Raw genomic sequence first — 20,578 nt, 5'->3', positions numbered from 1 at the left:
TTGCTACCAAGAGATGCCTCGGGGGCTGGAAGATGCCTGAGGGAGGGGTGACCCAGGTTCCGACAGAGGGTACCAGGGCCTTCTGACACCCATGTCCATCCTTGCCCAAAGAATAAACATGGAGGGAGGAGAATAGATTGCTTCCCCTTGAGAAACCTAGGTAATAAGAGTTCTTTCCCCTTGAGTGGAAAGGATCAAAGCTCCTCATATTGCCCACCCCTAGGTAGCCCCAAAGGCAAGGCTCCAAAGGTGGCTGAGTCTGGAACTAGATTCCCCTTTAATTTGACTAAACTCTGCACTTCTCTAAAACATTCTGGATGGGCTAGAATGGGCCTCCTTGGTGTGGTACAGCCTCCTGTCTTGAAATGAAATGTATTACTTACCCATGGGGAGGGGCTGGCTTTGGGTGGGACTCCAGACATAGCACAGCAGATTCACCTTAAATAACCCAGTAGCCAGAAGGGAGACCCCAGCAAAGATCCCCCGGAGAGGGCAATGGCTGCCCACTCCAGTTTTCTTGCCTGGGGAATTCCATGGATAGAGGAGTCTGGCAGGCTACAGTCCATGAGGTTGCAGAGAGTCAGACACTACTGAGTGCCTAACACATTCATTCATGCAGCAAAAGAAGTAGAAGACAGCTGTCAGGGAGACATTCGGTCTCAGGACTGGAAGGCCTCTGGGGCCTCAGAAAGCAGAAGGGACACGGTCCTCAAGACGCCCTGGCTCCCCGGAGCTCCCGAGCTGGGCATGTTGGAGCCGTCAGCCCAGGAGTGGAGGAGAACAGAGGCAGCCCTGCAGTCAGAAGGGTTTAGCACTTGACTGTTTTATTTCTTCAACAGAAGGGAAGTAGGGCTCCAGTTCAGCACCATGAGGGCAGCTCCCCTCCCCCTGTGCCTGCTGCCTCCACTGGGAGCCTACAAGTCCACAGAGTTCCTGGCCTCTGGGGTGTCACCCCATGTACCACCTGAGTTGGAGGAAGAAATACTATCCTGGTCAAAGCCAAGTCGGAACCACCAGGCTGGGTATCGCTGGTGGCTGGGTGTCACCCGAGCTTCCTGTGTCCCACCACGCCTCAGTGGGTCTTCCCCCGGCCCTCGGAGATGATGTCCTCAGGTTGGGCGCGCATGTACCACTCCACCCAGGAGCCGTCGTAGATGGGTACATCCGGCTTGCCGCAGAGGTAGGCCCCCAGGGCCACGTGGCAGGCTGTGACGCCGGAACCGCACGTGGCCACCAGGGGCAGGGACAGGTCCACCTTCTTGTCCTGGAAGAGGCAGCGGATCTCCTCGGGGCTCTTCTCCAGCCCGTCCTCAGTCAGGAAGTCTGTGAATGGGATGTTGATGGTGCCGGGGATGTGGCCGGGCTCGATGCCTGCAACAGGAGAGCAGGAGGCAGGGAACAAACGTTTGCACAAGGGTGGTAGGAATGGCCCCTGCAGGACTGAGAACGTTCCATGCAGCCACGCCGCTACCCTCTCTAAGCATCATCTCAGGTAGTCCGCACAAGCAGGAAACCCAGGCAGCCACTGTCTACAGGAATCTGTTTTATAGGAGATGCTGAGGTTCGCTACTGTCCAGTGTCACGCATCTAGTGAATTGCCTGGAACCCGAACCCGGGACTCAGACTCCACAGAAGCACCTCTGCCCCAGGTTTCCTGAAGACTGACTGTGCTGACAATTAGAGGAAGTTCTTGGTAAATGCATGCTGGCATACTCGTTATTTTGCGTGTGTGCATGCTCAGTAGCTTCAGTCACGTCCAACTCTCTGCAACCCCATGGACTGTAGCCCACCAGGCTTCTCTGTCCATAGGATTCTCCAGGCAAGAATACTGGAGTGGGTTGCCATTTCCTTCTCCAGGGATGATGGGTGTTACTAAAAGGCCCTCTTGGGTGGCATGGGGATATACTGCATATCGTAAATAACAGTAAAACACAGTAACAGGAATCACTGTAGCTGACCTTACTGAGGGTTTACTTTGTGCTAGGAGCCCCTCAGTTGTATTGCTACCTTTAATCCTTGCTCTAATACTACGGGAAAGCAATTACTCTTCTCCTTTTTGTACAGACGAGGAGATAGAGGCACATGGAACAGACTGGCCCAAGTTAGTCGGAGCAGAGAGGCCCCAGAGCCTGTGCTGCCAAGCAGGACCCACTGCCTGGGAGGGGGAGGGGCAGGAAAGCTTCTCTGAGTAAGCCCTGAAGGCGGAATAAGATTTAACCAGGTTGAAGGGTCTGGGTGGTAGAAGTTGAGAGCATCCCAGGCAGAGGGCATCAAGCAGGCCAGGTCTCAGGCTGTGGAGGGGGGACAATGGGGACACTGATATTTTCCACTGATTTAGCTGGAGCCTGTACACACATCAGCTCGTTCACCTTGACAACAGGCCGGCTGGGCGTTTATCCTTATCTTCCATTTCACGAATGAGCAAGCACATGGAGGTAAGAATTAAGCACCCCTGTAAGGACCCACAGCCAGGGAAGCACACGTTAATTATCCCACTTCCCATTTCTCAAGTGCATCCTGTATGTGCAAACACGGAGCTAAGTGCTTAACACACTTAACACACTTCATGCTCTCATTTAACCCTCACTGCATCCTTTAAGCTCCATGTTCTGCTCTGACTTGACCACACAGAAGCTGCAGTTCATAGACCAGGTGACCTGCCAGGTGTCACACAGCTAGTGCAACCCGGGGAGAGCTCTGAACCCAGGTCTGGCTCTGGCTTTCTGCCCTACATTGCTCCATCACCCCCACCTCCACCCAGGGGCTAAGCTGAAGGGTCCCACAGGTTCAAGGTGGTATTCCTATTAGGCTGAACCATCTCAAACTGCCACTAACTTAGGTTCAAAAAAGCGTGGCCATCAGCAGTTTCCCACAGTCATGTCTACACAGCTCTGCAGGGTTCCCTGTGTCGGGACCTCTCTGGACACCATCCAGCTGCTGGGTTAGTCTTCAGGATGCACTGGGAGCATGGTCCTTGCCCTCAGATCACCCTAACAGTGCTAGGACAGGGTGAGCCCAAGCTGCTCTAGAAACAGAAGTTCCAGCCAGCCTTGATTCAGGGGTAGAGGGATGCATTCCGGGAGAGCTTCCCAGAGGAAGAGGCAAGTTCCCTGAGCCCTCCTCAAAGCAGACATGAGAGAAATAACTGGGGGATTACTGGTTGTTCAGTGCAGTTAAAGGTACTGCACTGGAGTTCAATGCCTGGCTGCCTCCTGAGATCTGGGAAAAGGAGGCCCTTCTAAGGCTCCATGTCCCCTTCTGTATGAGAAGAACACCCGTCTCATGGGATCTTTTTTTTTGGCAGTGCTGGGTGTTCCATGCAGCATACAGGCTTCTCTTGTTGCAAGAGAACAGGCTCTCTAGTTGTGGCTCAGGCTTAGTTGCGCTGCAGCATGTGGGATCTTAGTTCCCCAATTAGAGGTGGAACCCATGTGCCCTGCATTGGAAGGCAGATTTTTAACCACTGGACCACCAGGGAAAGAAAGAAACAGCAAACCCCCTCCAATATTCTTGCCTGAAGAATTCCAGGGACAGAGGAGTCTGGTGGGCTATACAGTCCATGGGGTCACAAGAGAGTTAGACACGACTCACCGGCTAAACAACAACCACCGGGGAAGTGCTCTTGCGAGATCATTAAAAAGCTCACACCAAAGTGGTTACTGATCCACCTGCTTTGTGGGGACCCCTTCCCAACCCTGCTCCTTACAGAAGGGGATGTGAAGCTTTAGAATGGCTGCCTCTCCTCAGATCTCAGGAAGCAGTCAGATGTTGAACTCCATGGGGAACCCAGCCCATGTGGGAGAGGCCCTGCCCCAGCTGAGGCCAGCAACCACCCTCTATTCAGTTTCTGCTCCAATCTGGGGCAGCAGTCTCTCCCCGTACTTGAGGCTCCCCGTACTTGGTCTCTGCTAGCCTTTGGCCCCTCTGATGACTTTTATTCTCCACTTTCTCTCTCCTCTTTCCTGGCTCCATCACCCTCAGAGATGGTGGTAGACTTGATCAAGCACCATCTGTGTGGGGCTTTCCCCCAACTGGGCCTGTCCCCTCCTCTCATTTGGCAGTGACCCCCATCCATAGTACTGGGAGGGGGCTGTTTGGAGTCTCACACTTATACAGGGCATTCTGGGTTTCCAACTAGTTTGGGGGTGGAGGCAGGGCAAATATTATTGCCTCCACTTTAGAATAAAGCCCAGTGAGACGACTAGAAACTGGGTCTTCACCCACGCTGTGGGGTGAATCTCAGCTGGCACCCCACAACCCCACCCTTTAAGGCAAGAGTGAGGCGAGGGAAGTGCTCAGGCAGGGACTTCCTGGGCGCCTTGCTCATTGGTTACCGTCTCGGGGCTCAGGCTCCGTGCCCCGGAAGCGGCCAGCGGCACGGGCATCCACCACCTGGAAGCGCCGGGATTCAAGATTCTCCTTGATGTCCTCGTATGTCTTGATGTAGGCGGGGTCCAGCACTGCGTGGAACTCGGCCGGCTCCGGATGGCTCTTGCCTGAGTTCAGCGGGAGGCCCTGGCGCAGCCAGTTGCGGAGGCCACCGTCGAGCAGAGATACCGTGCGGTGGCCGAAGACGCGGAACATCCACCAGACGCGCGGCGCCGCGTAGAGGCCCTGATCGCTGGCGTCGTAGACCACCACGTGGGTGGCGGCACCCACGCCCAGGCGGCCCGCGTACTCTGAGAAGTGTGCCGCGCTGGGCAGCATGTGGTCATAGGGCGACGTGCGGTCGCTGCACTGGTCGATGTCAAAGAAGGCGGCGCCCGGGATGTGGCGCTCCTCGAACTCGCGGCGCGCGTCGCGGCCCAGCTTGGCCAGGTACCACGAGGCATCGAGCAGCCGCAGGGGCTGCCCGGCCTGTGGGGCCCGGAGTGCCTCAGCCACCCACTGTGCTGACACGAGTGCACGGAAGAGCTGCTTCGAGGCCATGGCGGCGGCGACACTGGGGCTGCAGGCCTGGGCAACAAGGAGGAGGTCAGGAGGTTATTAAGGAAGAGGCCAGTGGCCCAGGGGCAGGAAACGTCTGTGCCCCTCGGGCAAGGGCGGGATCCAGGGCCGGAGAGCGCAGTGGAGCCTAGGGAGGGCAGAGTCCAGGGAACCCGGAAAACCAGGTGGTAAACCCAAGATACAGACTTAGATCGCTGGAGCCTCCCCTCCCTTGCCCTGCTAAGCCTGGGTATATACACCAAGCAATTACCAGAATGACCATGACCACTTAGAAGGGGCAAGGCAATAGCTCTCACCACTGCTTGAGGTGGGGTGCATAGGGAGAGAGCCCAATTAGGAGAAGGCCCTGCTGGCTTCCCAGGTGGCCCTAGTGGTAAAGAACCCATCTGCCAATGCAGGAGACATAACAGACTTGAGTTCTATCCCTAGTTTGGCAAGATCCCCTGGAGAAGAGCATGGCAGCCCACTCCAGTACTCTTGCCTGCAGAATCCCATGGACAGAGGAGCCTGGTGGACTACAGTCCATACATAGGGTCGAAGAGTCGGACAGGACTGAAGTGACTTAGAACGCAAGGGCCTGGCACTTTAAGGCAAGTAGGGGCAAAGTCTTAGCCCCTCCCTAAGGTGCAGCTCAGCTTTGCTTGCAATCAACCAAGATCCTTGGTGGAATTCACCCATTCATCAAACATTTATATAAAACAGCCTCAGAGGACTAGCAACTGGAATTAGTAAATTAATCCTCCTTCAGTTCAGTTCACTCAGTCATGTCCGACTCTTTGCAACCCCATGGACTCCAGCACGCCAGGCTTCCCTGTCCATCACCAACTCTCAGAGCTTGCTCAAACTCATGTCCATTGAGTTGGTGATGCCATCCAACCATCTCATCCCTATGTGTGCTTTAATCCTCACAACACCTTACAACACTACAGGACACAGGGTAGGCTCTCAATTATTTGTTACATGAGTAACCTCAAGAAGGTTTGTATTCTTCTCATTGTTTCCTGGAGGGGAAACTGAAGTTCACAGAAGTGCACTAAAGACCAAGGGTCAACAGCTAAGAAGTGGTAGTGGTGCCAGGCTTCACAGCAACTGCCAGGCAGTTCAGCAGTCTGATTTCACTCTGAGTTTCCACTCTTGGGGCTTTCCTGGCCTGCATTACAGGAGACTGGGGTTCAATCTCCTGGGGAAGATCCTCTGGAGAAGGAAATGTCAACCCACTCCAATATGCTTGTCTGGAGAATTCCATAGACAGAGGAATCTGGTGGGCTACAGTCCATGGGATCACAAAGAGTTGGACACGACTGAGCGGCTAACTTTCTTCCTCTCTGGAAACAGCGATTAGGGCCTCATTCCCCACCCTCTTCTCTCCCTTGCAGGCCAGCAGTTCTGAGTATAGCAGTTTACCAGCCCACCATGACAAGTCAGCTCACAGCCTTCCAGGGCCAGGCTCCAAAGCGTGGACACCCTAGGTGCCTTTGGGCAGGTTAGAGAAAGGTGCCCCTTCTGCCAGGCAGAGGCAGTCTCCACCAGAGCGCGTGGCTGGGTGAGTGGAGTTCGAGCTACAGGTAAGCCCCACCCACCGCCTTGGCTGTGTACCCACCAGTGCAGGGTGCAACCTTGCATCCATGCCAAGCAGCCCTGCCACCAAGGGGAAGGGGGTGGATAGAAAATGGAGCATTTTGTGGAGTGCCCCTGCAGGCCATGTACTAAGCAACACAGCCTTCAGCAGTCACTAGGTGGGGCTGCCTGTTTCTGAATGAGACCACTGGTGGTTAGAGATAAAAATGCCTTGCCCTAGTCGCAGAGCTGGTTAGGGGCAGCCTCAAGGTTTACAATTGGGTTGTAACTTCTGAGGCTAAAGTTCCCCAGCCTGAACGTCAATGAGGACCAGGGCCTCGTGTGTCCACAGTGTTAATATCTGGCGCCCAGTCTCTCCCTCAGTCTCGGTGCAGCCTGGCTTTTAGGAGCCCTGCTGCCCATATGACCAGGCCCTGGGAGTTGGCGGCCACAGGCCTGCTCAAGGAAAGTAATTGCAGGATTTCCCTGGCAGTCCCGTGGTTAAGACTCTGCCTGCTTATGCAGGGGACACGGGTTCAATCCCAGGTCTAGAGAAAACCCACATGCTCATGCTGTGGGGCAGCTAAGCCGGTGCACCGCAACTACTGAGCCTGTGCTCCAGAGCCCCGGAGCCACACTCCTGACCCTGAGTGCTGCATCCGCTGAAGCCTGCATGCCCCAGAGATGGTGCTCCGCAACAAGAGAGGTCACCACGGTGAGAAGCCTGAGCACAACAAAGAGCAGCCCCCGCTTGCTGCAACTGGAGAAAACCTGTGTGCAGCAACCAAGACCCAGTGCTGCCAAAAAGAAAGAAAAGAGACACGACATAAGTGTAGAAAGTCCAGAGTTCAGTGGGAGCAGAGGGGCACACTAGCTCAGCCTGAGGTGTGAAGGTGGGAGCAAGGGAAGATCCAAGCTGATTTGACATGTTCAGGGTGAGGCTGCCAGAGGCTTTGGCTACTGGGTGATCGCAGTGCCTGTGGGTTACATTGCACTAGGTTATGTTGAGGGATGCAGCAGGCCTCTACTTGGTGTTGGAGAAGACTCTTGAGAGTTCCTTGGACTGCAAGGAGATCCAACCAGTCCATCCTAAAGGAAATCAGTCCTGGGTGTTCAGTGGAAGGACTGATGTTGAAGCTGAAACAACAATATTTTGGCCACCTGATGTGAAGGGCTGACTCATTTGAAAAGACCCTGATGTTGGGAAAGATTGAAGGCAGGAGGAGAAGAGGATGACAGGATGAGATGGTTAGATGGCATCACTGACTCAATGGACATGAGTTTGGGTAAACTCCAGAAATTGGTGATGGACAGGGAGGCCTGGCGTGCTGGGGTTCACGGGGTTGCAAAGAGTCGGATATGACTGAGCGACTGAAATGAACTGAACTGAACTACCTGGATACGACTGAGCGACTGAAATGAACTGAACTGAACTACCTGAAGACCCCATGGTGAACCACAGCAGCCCCTCCCCACTCCTCATTCTTGAGGCTCCTGGTTTTTTCCACAGGGATCTATTTAGAGTGGAAAGAATGCTGACTTGGGAGCCAGAGCCCCTCCAAAGTCAGTGCCAGTCCCATGCCCGTCTTAACCAGGTGTGTGCTGGGCGGGCATGAGGGACCCACAACCATTTCCATTTCTTATAATTGAGCTTCCAATCTTCACCTCTTAATGGTGAAAATTAAAAAATGAACATCAAGTGTTAGTCACTCAGTCATGTTTGACTCTTTGTGGCCCCATGGACTTTAGCCATCAGGCTTCTCTGTCCATGGAATTCTCCAGGCAAGAATAATGGAGTGGGTTGCCATTTCCTTCTCCAGGGGATCTTCCTGACCCAGGGATCAAACCCAGGTCTCCTGCATTGCAGGCAGATTCTTTATGGACTGGGCCAGCAGGGAAGCCCCAGTGAACATCAAAGTGCCACCATAATGCCCTGCATATGGCTGGTTTAATAATCATTAAAGACAGCTTCATAAAAATCCCATTATTTCTTCAAAGTTACTCTCATGGGTGGCCTCTGATCCATCGTCAGCAAGTCTAGAATGGGGACTTCAGAGGTCTGAGGTCATCCTGACACACACACACACACACACACAAACACTCCCTATGCTGGACTGGCAGTTCCCCTCAAGGATGGTGGGAGGTAGAGGAGGTTTTGGGAGAGCAGGCCATGTGTGTAACTGAAGGGTGTGGACCAGGTTCCAAGGTGCTTGGGCAGGCCTGGATGGCTGTAGGTGGGGCTGCTCCGGGAGTCAAGGACCCCCAGACAAACAGGACAGGCCCAGGCCCGTCTCCCGAGTGCACGCTGTGCTAGGGGAGGCGTAAGCGCCAGGCTGCCGTCCGGGATGGGCCCTGGAATAGCAGGGTCCAGTCAGACTCGACCTTCTACAAGGGTTTCCTGGTCTTGTACTTCCTGGCCCTCTCTCTCCCTTGACTGCAAAGCACAAAGATCAGAGAATTCCCTGGGTAAATGCTTACCAAAGTACGAATTTTTGCAACTTTCTGTGAGACTATCATTGTTTCAGCATAAAAAGAATTTTTTCCAAGGGGGATGAAAAAAGCACTCCAAGCATACATAATAGCATATACAAAAACTGAGTAGGGGCTGGTAGGGGTGTCCCAATAGCTTGCAAGAAGCAGTTGTTAGATTTTCAGATATTAAGCCAACTGGTTGTTAAACACAGCCATTATTAAAAATTAAATTATATACACTTATAATGAAATAGGTTAAGGACAAAGGCAGTTTTTTTTAAAAAAATATGTGACTTCAGGGATGAGCAAGTAAACAAAAGCAGCCTCTGCCATGTGGGCTTCAGATCCAGGATTAACAAATGGCCTGGCCTCAATGTCACCGCGAGCCCCTGGGCAACTCTTTTCCAAGTCTTTAAAGAAGTTTCTGGTCTACTCCCAGGGTTGTTATGGGAAGTAAGTGACAGCTGTAGGAGTCCCCAGTAAAGTGCCTCACCAAGCAGGCCTTGACAAATGTTAGTTTCGTTTCACTCCAGCAAGTTCTTTGCCAGTTCGTCCTCCTGGAGCCTGTGGGTCAGTTGGCCTCCTCTTCCTGGCCTCTCGGTCAGGATTTATTAGTCCTCCTCCCTGTCACCAGGTGACAACCCCCTCCCCCTGCCACTTACCCCGCCCCCGCCCAGGAGGCCGCCCCCCAGCAGCCGCGGACAGCCGTCCTTCCCTCCTGGACTACGGAAGGGGTGCGTCTTCCCTCCTAGACTACGGCCCCTTGCTCTGCTCAGGCCCCTCGGGGGAGCCCCAAGCTGCGCACCCCGACGATCGGCCTCCCCGTAAAGAAAGGCAAGAGCCACGCCGCAGCAGTTACCGGAGTCGCGGGCTCCTGGCTTCCGGGTTCGGCCATGACCTCGCGCAGAGAGCCCCCTCCCCGAGCCCTCAGCAGTACCCTGCTCCCGCCACCAACCTGCTGCGGGCCAAAGGGAGGAGACTCCGGCACAGCCCACCGCCCGGGCCACTGGGAGCCTCGGCTGCCGGCACCTTCCACTGGCCGGGCCTTGGGGGGAAGCCCACGCCACCGAGCCCCGCCCCGCGCCGCCCCGCCACCCCCGCCGTCCGGTTTCCTCCTGGGTCCCCGCGGGTTCTAGAGGCGCCGAGAGCCCGGGGACTGGTCCAGGGCAGGCGCCGCGCGGGGCCGGGGCGTATGGAGTGGCGGGCGGCGCGCGATCCCCCCCGCGGGTGGCCGCGCGATGGTGTAGGCCGGCCGGGGAGTTGCGGGCTCCGGGTTTGAACCTGCCAACTTCTCCAGCGGGCAGGGACAAGCGCCAGGGCGGCGGCGAGGGCGAGTGAGTGCGGCGGGGTGGGGCTGCGGTAGGCGCCCGGGCCGCTCGGGATTGGGCCGCCGGCCAAACCACCTGCGACCCTGGGGAGGGTCCCGGTGGCGAGAGCGGGGCGGGGGTGCCCCTGGAACCCTGGACCCAACTCGGGCAGAGGACACCGAGCTGGGCCGGACGCGGGCATTTAGGAGGCGGGCGACCCCAGGTTGCTGAGAGACTGCAGGAAGGTTTGCAAGGCGAGAGGCGCGGGTGAGGGCGGCTGCAGGCCTCCAGCGGACAGTTCCCCATGTGCCCACTCCCCTACGCTCCCAGGAAGGGGTCTCTAAGCCCAAGATGCATTCTCCTCCCATCTTGGACATATTTTTGCTGCTCCTGGAGGATCCTGAGGGAGAGTATAGTAGCTTCTAGGGCCGGACACCCTACCAGCCAGCTCCGCGATCCCCAGCCCTCTCGCTCCACCCACTTCTGCGCGGGCGGGGGGCGCAGGAAGCGGCGGAACCAGGCTTTCCCTAAGGAATCTGCAAACCTAATTCACTGCACAACCCAACCCTGCCGGGTTGCCATAAACACGACACACCTGGGGAGTGCAGTGGGGAAAAAGCTCCTCCTCCCAGGCCCCAGCCCACTGCACGAACAGTCCTCACGCCGATCTCTTTCCTGGTTCCCACCCGCGCCAGGTGACACGGAGAGCTGACACCATGGTTCAGCAGGTGCTCTACCGGGCGCTGGTCTCCACCAAGTGGCTGGCGGAGTCCGTCCGGGCTGGGAAGCTGGGCCCTGGCCTTCGGGTGCTGGATGCGTCCTGGTACTCGCCGGGCACCCGCGAGGCCCGAAAGGAATACCTGGAGCGCCATGTGCCCGGCGCCTCCTTTTTTGACATAGAGCAGTGTCGGGACAAGGCCTCGCCTTACGAGATGATGCTGCCCAGCGAGGCGGGCTTCGCCGACTACGTGGGCAGCCTGGGCATCAGCAACGACACGCATGTGGTGGTGTACGATGGTGACGACCTGGGCAGCTTCTATGCGCCGCGGGTCTGGTGGATGTTCCGTGTGTTTGGCCACCGCACTGTGTCCGTGCTCAATGGTGGCTTCCGGAACTGGCTGAAGGAAGGCCATCCGGTGACATCGGAGCCCTCGCGCCCAGAGCCAGCCATCTTCAAAGCCACGCTGAACCGCTCCCTGCTCAAGACCTACGAGCAGGTGCTGGAGAACCTCGAATCAAAGAGGTTCCAGCTGGTGGATTCACGGGCCCAAGGGCGGTACCTGGGCACACAGCCGGAGCCAGATGCAGTAGGTAGGTGTCCCCGTGGGGGGGATGGTCTCTGGGGAGCAATGCTCACGGAGAGATGGGGAGTAGGATGTCTGGGACCCTCTCTAGGTTTTGCCCTCAGCAGCCACGAGGAGGGCCCCAGTCTTTCCATCTGTAAAATGAAAGGGGAGAGCCCAACCTAAAGGTTTTTCCAGCTGTGATGCACAGGAACAGACACATGCCTTCCCGTAGCCACATGCTAAGGCACAACCGAGCATCTGTGTGGAGTGGCATCAGTAGAGGTAACTGACAACATATCCACCCGCATCCATGCCCACTCACTAGCTCCCCACCATGCTCAATAGAGTCCATGAGCCGCACAAGCATCACTGTACAGAAGTCTCCTCAGGACCCCTCAAATTCTTCAGAAATTCTTAGCAACATGAACAGTGCTGTTCCCCAGCACCCCCTCCCTCCTCCAGCTCTCCCAGATCCCCTGGCCTTCCTTAGGTTGCTTGCTCAATTCAGTGGCAGAGTCCAGATTTGAACCCAGTGCTGCCTAGTTTCAAACCACGATGCACCACCATCCTGCCCCACCCTCACCTCCCAGGGCCAGCAGGGAGCCCCTCCGCTAGGCATCTCCAAGGATATGGCTCATGAGTCCCCTTCTGTAGACAAGGAGGGAGGGTTCTACACTGGTGGAAGTTGGGATGAGGGGAGTCTCAGAACTGCATTCTAGAACCTCCTAACAGGACCACAGAGGTCTTGCCATCACCTCTCCTGGACACCTCCAGTGGCCAGGACCTCACTGCTCTCAGGGTGCAGGATGGCTGCGTGGGGCGGGTGGGGTGGGTGGGCTGCACCACTGTCCTCAGGAAACCTCTGTGGAATCCACCTCCTGTGCAACATTTGGACTAACTTGTTGAAAAGTCTGTTCCTTTCTGTGCCTCTGTGGAGAGCATTGTGAAAGCCATTCCAACATTCTTAGAACTGCAGGGTATGAAAGGTCACCTCTCTGGTCAGAGGGGAGGCTGTGGTACACAGAGGAAGGGGTGGGTCAAGGCCACTTGGGTAGTTGGAGGCAGAACTAGGAAGGCACAGGACTCTGCCCTCCCCGCCGTGGCTTTCTCCAGGACTGTGTTTTTCCTGTCTGGCTTGCTCTATGAAGGTCTGAAGTTGAAGGTTCAAGTTTGTTTAGCTCCTGGCACCAGCTCCTGCAGCCCCCTCCTGGCCTTGGTTCAAGGCACCTTCCACTCCTTGGCACTTGAGATGCCACTGCAGGGAGGAGAGGTGAAATTGTTTCTCTAGCTATCCCCCAGCTTGCCCTGAAGCAAACAGAATAAATGAGCAGAGGGCATAGAGATGCCAGATTCAGCCTCCATTCTCCCATTTTAGAGATGAGGAAACTAAGTCTCAGAGGGGGGAAAAGCCAGCTGCTGCAGGTAGGACCTCCTGCAAGCCCCTGATTCTAAAGTCCCTGGCTCCTCTCTTGTAGCCAGCTTCTCCTCTCCAGTTCCCATCTGGAGACCAGGGAGCACAGGCCCCAGTTTGAATCCTACTCCTCCTTTATACTGGGACCTCAATCAGTTCATTGCTCAGCCTCTCTGTGTTCCCTTATAAAATGAAAAGAGTAATGCCAGCCCTACCCACCTGGCCATGTATTTATCAAACACAGCAATGGCTGGAAAGGTACTTTGAGAAGGATGAAGAACACTGCAAAGCCTGGGGCTGTCTGTAAAGCCTAAGAGGGTTTGCTGGCCTCCTATACAAGACATTAGGCACGTAAGGCTCTGCTAAGCTCATGGGATCAGGGAGGCACCCTGTGGGCTCAGCCATCCAGATATAACACCCAAAGGAGTATGGGTGGCAGGCCCTGGGTGTCCCTGGAAGGAATAATCCCCAAGAGGAGCTGGAAGCAGGGCCTTAAAAACCCCACAGCCACTTTCTGCCCATTTCAGGCAAGCAACCTCCCACCTGGCCTCAGTTGGGTGCTCCCAGTGCCTTTGGTCCTGTTTGTAAGAGGAGAAAAGTAAGAGTCAGACAGACCTGAGTTTACATACTAGGTGTGGCCTCAGGTCTCTCCCTTCACCTCTGAACCCTCCTATTGAACACCATTGCTCACCTTGTAGGAGAAGCCTTAGGGAAAGGGAGAGAAAGAGGTGGGAGTTGATCCAACTCAGTATCTTTATAAACCTTATTCTCTTTTCCTCCCCTCTGCTTGGAAGTGGGGTCCATGAGGGTCAAGAGGGAGAATATTGACCTCTTAATGTTTACTGTTATTTGCAGGACCCTTTATGTACATTCTCCCCTGGGCAACTACAGCAGCCAAGCAGGGGAGGCAGAAGGGGGTTCCAAGTGGTCCCACTTGGCAGGTAGGGAAAGGAAGCAGAAACTTCTGCAGCGAGACACTGAGGCCAAAACTCAATCCCAGTCACAGGATCAAAGTGGGGTTATTTCCCAAGGCCACTGCTGTGTCAACAAGCATGGTGTGGTCACAGTTCTGAAGCGTTGCTTCAGATTGCTTCATGGGGTCCTGTGACTTCCCAGGGCTGTGGACTGGGGTAGGAAGGGGTAGGGGGTGCCAAGTTGACTCCCAGCAGGCAGGGCTGGGGGCTGCCTGCACTGGGTTCCTTGATGTCTTTAGGAGGAAAGCAAGAAAGAGCTACTCAGGTTTTCCTGGCCTTGAAAGCCCACACCTATCAGTGACCTGCGGGATGCTAACTTGCCAACTCGACTACCTCTTCTTGGCCAAAGTTGGAATACCAAGTCCCAGACCTCTGAACTGGTCACCATGAGAGGTCATCTCGGTCTGCCTCAGCCGCTCTTTCTAGGAAGGCTCAGGGTAGTCAGCGTGCACAGGCTTTGAGGCCGGACACAACTGAGTGCACATCACACCTGTGCTGTGCGTCATGGGGCAGGTCACCTCACCTCTCTGAGCCTGAGCCCCCTGTTAGTGCCAGGAGGCCCATCTGTATGGTCATGCGAGGACACAGGAAAATTTCTTCGATAAGCCGTCTGGGTGCCTGATGCCAGAGGTTTGGCATGGTGGCTGGGGAGAGGAGAGCCACAAGCCTGCAGCTGATGCTGGGCCTGGAGGAACAGCAGGAGTCCTTGCCCCTGGGTACAAAGTGCCTTTCCCCTAGTTGGCTGGTCTCCGAGGTTCTCCAGCCAAGTTCATCCCAGCCCTCCCCCTACGCAGGCGGCCAGTTTCTGCTCATTTCAATTCCTCGGACAGGCCCTGGTTGGCAGAAAGGGAGGGCCTCCAACCCCTGAGGCTTGCCCAGGGTGGGAAGGGCCAGAATCTATAGAACACCCACTACCACCACTTTGTTACTCAGAAGAGGTGCCTTTTCTGTTTTTAGAAAAAAGCAATAAAGCTGTTTCATCAGGGATGGATGGAAAGACACAAAACAGCATTCAGGACTCAATAAATGCTGTTTTTTTAAAAAATGCACTTCAGCCCACTTGCCTGGGTACTGAACCTTTTTTTCTCTTGTGCCTGCATGGGATTTAAGTTCCCTGACCAGTGCCCCAGCAAGTAAAGCCCAGAATCCTAACCATTAGGCTACCAGGGAGCTCCCTGAGACATTTTAAGTTGGTTTCTTGGAAAAGAACACCCTTGAAGCCAACAGACCAATTTTTCCCCATTGGTAGGGTCAGTTCACATCAGATCTCAGATCAAAATTTCCAGACAAAAGGATGAAATAACAACAGGAATAAAGTGTTAGTCGCTCAGTCGTGACTCTGCAACCCCATTTACTGTAGCCCTCCAGGCTCCTCTGTCCTTGGAATTTCCCAGGCAAGAATACTCAACCCATAAATCACTATAATTTAATAAGCCAGGATATCTATAGTCAATCAAAGGAGCTCTTGACTGGGCCAGTGCATTTCAAATTCTCTTTGGCCTTGAGGTGAGGAGAATGGGACACTTTTGGCATGATTGCCCACCTCCTGGGTGCCCAGGTTGTTAAGGGCTTTTATCTGCTGAAGCTGACTTCCCCACAAGCCTGTGAGATAGGTGTGGTTATCTCCCTATTTCCCAGGTGGAAAACTGAGCCTCAGACATACAGAGCACAGCTGCCTTCACACTGTCCCAGGATGTGCCCTGGTTACCCTGGGCACACTCTCTCTCACACTGCTGCCCACCTGGTCCTGCCCCACAGTCTGGGTTAAGCAGGGGCTTTGGGAGACAAAGAGGCCCCACTCCCAGTGGGCCACGGTGTGGGGCACTTGAGGAAGAGGAGTGACCAAGGCCATGCTGGAGGCTGGACCTTGGCCTTGGCCTTGCACATGGCACCAGCTCAGCCATGGCTCAGTTCCATTTGCCCCACATGACAGCTATTCTGAAGCCCAGACTTGGCCGAGGGGCCTAACTAGGTGTAGAGAAGTTTCTGGAATGGACCCTGGAGCTAGCCTAAAACCCCATTCCGCTTCTGTCAAAGCCTCTCAGGGTTGCTAGGAAGGTCCTCGAGGGACCACAGGGCCCCCACTCTCACCTGCCCCCCAGGGTAGGTGGGAAGGTGATGGAGAAGCAGCAGCACTGAGGGTGGTGGGCCGATTGAGGTAGTCGGTGCTTTACCCTTTACAGCAGCCCTTCCCACATTACCCATGGGGACACTGAGGCTCAGAGAGGTGCGGCCTCTCCTCTGCTTAAGGTCACCCCTCAGTAAGTGGCAGAGCTGGGATTTGAACTTCCATCTAATAATAGATCACATGCTCTTTACACACTGTGGGCTTGACAAGATAATCAGGGGACTCGGCACAATCCTGGCCCTGCCTTTACCTCGCTGGGTTGCCTCAGGCTAGTCTTTTCACTTTGTCAAGTCTCAGTGTTGCTGCTAAGTCGCTTCAGTCGTGTCCGACTCTGTGCGACCCCATAGACGGCAGCCCGCCAGGCTCCCCCATCCCTGGGATTCTCCAGGCAAGAACACTGGAGTGGGTTGCCATTTCCTTCTCCAATGCATGAAAGTGAAAAGTGAAAGTGAAATCGCTCAGTCATGTCCTACTTTTAGCGACTCCATGGACTGCAGCCCACCAGGCTCCTCCGTCCATGGGATTTTCCAGGCAAGAGTACTGGAGTGGGGTGCCATTGCCTTTTCCCAAGCCTCAGTGTACTCATCTGTAAAATAGGGCAACATTATATTTAGTTCTATTTATATTTAGTTCGTGGTTCTGTATTTAACCTCTATCTTCCTTGCTAGACTGTAATCTCCCTGAGAGCGTGGTCTGTGTCTCCCCTTCACCCAATGTTCTTAGCAATTAGTACTCCCCATAGCATTTGCATTCCTCATCCCATTTGCTCTTCTCCACAGCCCTATAACATAGGAATGTAACACTGAGCCCATTTGACAGATGAGAAAACTGAGGTTCAGAGAGGTGAAGCAGTTTGCCTAAGGTAAAGGTCAGTAGATGGTAGAGCCGAGACTCCTCCCTCTTCTCTCAAGCAGGTAGAACATACCTATATCAGGTGGATTTGATGGGGGGTGTGGGTGGTGGTCATGAGCATTGGATGTAGCCAGGGCTAGAATAAACTGAGCTCTGAGAAAGGCAAGGATGTTATTTTTTGTTTGCAAAGCTCTCTATCCTCATAACCATGGTTGATTCCAACCTCCAGGCTCACTCACCACCCCCTGTGCTGCTCCTAACCCTGTCCTGTCCTCTGTCTTCACCCAGGACTGGACTCAGGCCACATCCGAGGCTCGGTCAACATGCCTTTCATGGAATTCCTGACAGAGGATGGCTTTGAAAAGAGCCCAGAGGAGCTCCGTGCCATGTTCGAGGCCAAGAAGGTGGACCTCGCAAAGCCCCTCATCGCCACATGCCGGAAGGGTGTCACCGCCTGCCACATTGCCCTAGCTGCTTACCTCTGTGGCAAGCCTGACGTGGCCATCTACGATGGCTCCTGGTTTGAGTGGTTCCACCGGGCCCCGCCGGAGACCCGGGTGTCCCAGGGGAAAGGTGGGAAGGCCTGAGTGGTGGCCTCTTCTCCCCTTGCCCACAACTCCTGCTGGTAGAGTTATCTGGCATGGCCTCCAGCTAATCTTTGCCTCCTCAGCCAAGGAAATGGACAAGTTTTTAGAATTAATGTGTAGAGTGCTCCTTTCCCCAACAACACTGGAATAAACTTGGCCTTTTCAAGTATCTGTGTGTGCCTCTTTCTCCCTGGTTCCATCCTTGCCCTTACTTTCTTCTCTTTCAAATTCCTTAGAACCTACCAAGGAAGGAAACTTCACAGCAGCCCCCACACTGGGGATACCACTTTATTATTTAGCTTTGGCAAGAGAAGTTGCCTGTTGATGCCTGTCAGATGGAGCACACCAGGCCCTTACCTGGAAAGGGCATCAGTAAGCCAGAAAGAGGGTGAGACCCAGGCTTGCTGGGGGCCACCCCTTCCTGCTGTGGGTCCAGCCCTCTGGGAGAAGAGGGTAGAAGAGAAGACAACTGGTCTTTCACTTGAAATGAGTGTTCAGGGAGATGTCCCACAGGCCCTGGGGCCTTTCAGAAGTGGTGATGATCAGATGATGCTCAGTGAACCCGATCTTCACTGCAGCATGCTTTACAATAAGCAAGACATGAAAGTAACCTAAATGCCCATCAGCAGATGAAAGGATACAAAAGATGTACATATTATATGTCCAGTGGAATATTACTCAGCCATAAAAAAGGATGGAATAATGCCATTTGCAGCAACATGGAGGGCCTGGAGATTACCATACCAAGTGAGGTAAGTCCGAGAAAGAGAAACATCGCATGATATCACTTACATGCGGAATCCAAAAAGATAATACAAGTGAAGTTACTTATAAAACAAAAACAGACTCACGGTCTTCCAAAACAAATTTATGGTTACCAAAGGGGAAAGGTTGGGGGTGGGGGAGGGAGGGACAAATTAGTAGTTTGGAATTAACATATACTGACCTCTTAATATAAAATAGGTAATCAACAAGGACTTGTATATCACAGGGAACTCTCCTCAATATTCTTTAATAACTTATGTGGGAAAGGAATCTGAAAAAAGGATGAATATATGTATAACTAAATCACTTTGCAGTACACCTGAAACTAACACATGATAAATTAATTATATCATAGTATAAAGAAAAATTTTTAAAAAGTAGGTAGGCCAAAGGAAGGTGGTCTCTACCTTGGGTGTCTTTCCTGGCTCAGAATAAGACCTTTTGAGGAGTGATGGGGGGAGGAACCAGAGAAACAGATTCAGTCCCAGGGAGAAGGTCTCAGAGCTCTGGCAGTGGGAATAAGAAAGCTGCAAGGGAAGAAAGTAACCTTGGGGTTTAATGGGAAGAGAGTAGATCCTCACTGTTCCACCCCTGCTCTCATTTTGCTCTGATCCCTCATCCCTTTGAAACCAGCTCAGACAGCTCCAGGTACATCTTTCTCTTCCCTCCCTACTCCCCTTAACCTAATTTACGCTCAAAATCACACCTGGGCCTTTAATAGTCTAGTCTCTTCTAACTGTTAAACTCCTATGCATACGTCAAGACCCAGCTCAAATGGCCCTTCTGTGAGCCCCACCTCTTTTTCCCTAGATAAAACTAATTACCCTCTCTTCTTAACAAATTTGTAATCCCAAGAACATCCTTCACACTTGATGGCATCTGAGCCCTCTGTGCCTAGCATTCAACCAAACCCATGGTGAATACTTGGGACATTTTGAGTGGATGAGAGAGTGAGCAATGCCTGAAGGGCCCTGCTGCCCCCTCAGTTCTGGCTCTCCTTGGCCTCTGTTCCCCAGGGTGGGCTTATCAGCCCTCTGAGGTAACAGAGCCCTGTGTACAGTGATCACCATGGCAACTCCAATGGACAGGGGTGGGCTGCTCCCCAGCAACTATCCACTGGTCTCCAGCAGCAGTTGTGCAGCACAGATCTGTACTCCTGGGCCTCAGAGTGAACAAACCAGGGCAGTTCACATGTTTTCTGACGTTATGAGAGAGAGTGGACAGGTGAGGCAGGGACCCTGAAATGGGCCGGGAGTCTGCCAGGACATGGGGCTTCATCTTCTTTCTCTTTATGCAGAGCTGCTTGTGAGTGGAGCTCCCAGACTGCAAGGGATCTACTTTCCCTCCCTCCTTGACCAACGTCTCTTGGGATCTTTCTCTCCAGGTCAGAAACTGGCAGTGAGCCTATACTTCTGTTCAAACCAGTCCAGGCCACTCTGGACTGGGGGTGTCCCTGGAGCTGATGGGGAGCTCCAGTGGGCATATTGGGGGCGGGGGGTGGGGTGGGGATGGGGAACAGGGACAGGAGCAGAAAGAAAACTCAAAGGAGACAGAAGTGGGGCTTGGTTTCAGCACCACCTGCGAGAGGTCCTATTTCTTTCCTGAGCCTCAGTTTCTCCAGTTGTGAGTCCTCGTGAAAAGAGGCTAGTCTCCTAGATGGGGGAATACTTAACACATGAGCTGCATTTGTCATCTCCTGCTGTATGACAAATCACCCCCAAACTGAGTGACTTCAGACCACATTTATTACCTCATAGTTTCTGTGGGTCAGGAATGCAGGTGAGTTTCGATGGGCCATCTGTCTCAGGATCTCTCACAGACGATGATCAAAGTATTGGCCAGGGCTTCTGTCTCATCTCAAAGGACAGTTAGTGAAGGACCGCTTTCCGTGAGCATGCCCAAGGTAAGACTCAGTCCCTCAGATTGTTGAACTGAGAGTCACATTTCTTCTTGAGCTGGTGGCCACAGGCCCTCAGTTCTTTGCCGTGGGGGCTTGTCCAGAAGGCAGCTCACAACACAGAAGCTGCTTCCATCAGCACAAGAAGAGCCAAGAAGAGTGAGAGAGATTGTGAACAAGACAGAAGTCATGGTCCGCCTCAGCCCACCCTCCAGCTTCTGATGACAAGCATCCTTTCCAGGACTTCCCTGGTGGTTCAGTGGTTAACTGCCTTGCAGTACAGGGGACATAACTTCCATCCCTGGTTGGGGAACTAAGATACCACATGCCTTAGAGCAACCAAGCCCGTGAGCCATAGCTAGAGTCCATTTGCTGCAACGCAAGATTTCGCATGA

General features: G+C 53.9%; 2 protein-coding genes across 7 annotated transcripts; one reads left to right on the top strand and one right to left on the bottom strand.

Annotated features, from left to right (window-relative positions):
- Nucleotides 1-807: 807 nt before the first annotated feature.
- On the bottom strand, nucleotides 808-10,772 carry MPST (mercaptopyruvate sulfurtransferase). Of its 3 annotated transcripts, none has more exons than XM_069581165.1 (3): nucleotides 9,470-10,772; nucleotides 4,335-4,956; nucleotides 808-1,371 (listed from the first exon to the last, which is right to left on the bottom strand). In XM_069581165.1, the coding sequence occupies exons 2-3, from the start codon at nucleotides 4,927-4,929 to the stop codon at nucleotides 1,073-1,075; spliced, it is 894 nt and encodes a 297-aa protein (XP_069437266.1). In that variant the 5' UTR covers nucleotides 4,930-4,956; nucleotides 9,470-10,772; the 3' UTR covers nucleotides 808-1,072. The 3 variants fall into 3 exon arrangements, with proteins under 3 accessions (XP_069437266.1, XP_069437268.1, XP_069437269.1); XM_069581167.1 differs by having other exon boundaries at nucleotides 9,932-10,753; XM_069581168.1 differs by having other exon boundaries at nucleotides 9,836-10,020.
- Nucleotides 9,545-17,690, top strand: TST (thiosulfate sulfurtransferase). Of its 4 annotated transcripts, none has more exons than XM_069581164.1 (3): nucleotides 9,545-9,710; nucleotides 10,979-11,594; nucleotides 17,223-17,690. In XM_069581164.1, the coding sequence occupies exons 2-3, from the start codon at nucleotides 11,000-11,002 to the stop codon at nucleotides 17,519-17,521; spliced, it is 894 nt and encodes a 297-aa protein (XP_069437265.1). In that variant the 5' UTR covers nucleotides 9,545-9,710; nucleotides 10,979-10,999; the 3' UTR covers nucleotides 17,522-17,690. The 4 variants fall into 4 exon arrangements, with proteins under 4 accessions (XP_069437265.1, XP_069437264.1, XP_069437262.1 ...); XM_069581163.1 differs by having other exon boundaries at nucleotides 9,654-9,810; XM_069581161.1 differs by having other exon boundaries at nucleotides 9,697-10,310.
- The last annotated feature ends 2,888 nt before the right edge of the window (nucleotides 17,691-20,578 follow it).

The sequence above is a fragment of the Ovis canadensis genome, chromosome 3, assembly GCF_042477335.2.
Source record: "Ovis canadensis isolate MfBH-ARS-UI-01 breed Bighorn chromosome 3, ARS-UI_OviCan_v2, whole genome shotgun sequence".
Classification (NCBI taxonomy): Eukaryota; Metazoa; Chordata; class Mammalia; order Artiodactyla; family Bovidae; genus Ovis; species Ovis canadensis.
The sequence above is the reverse complement of the archived record's forward strand: the minus strand, read 5'-3'. Positions and strand labels throughout refer to the sequence as shown.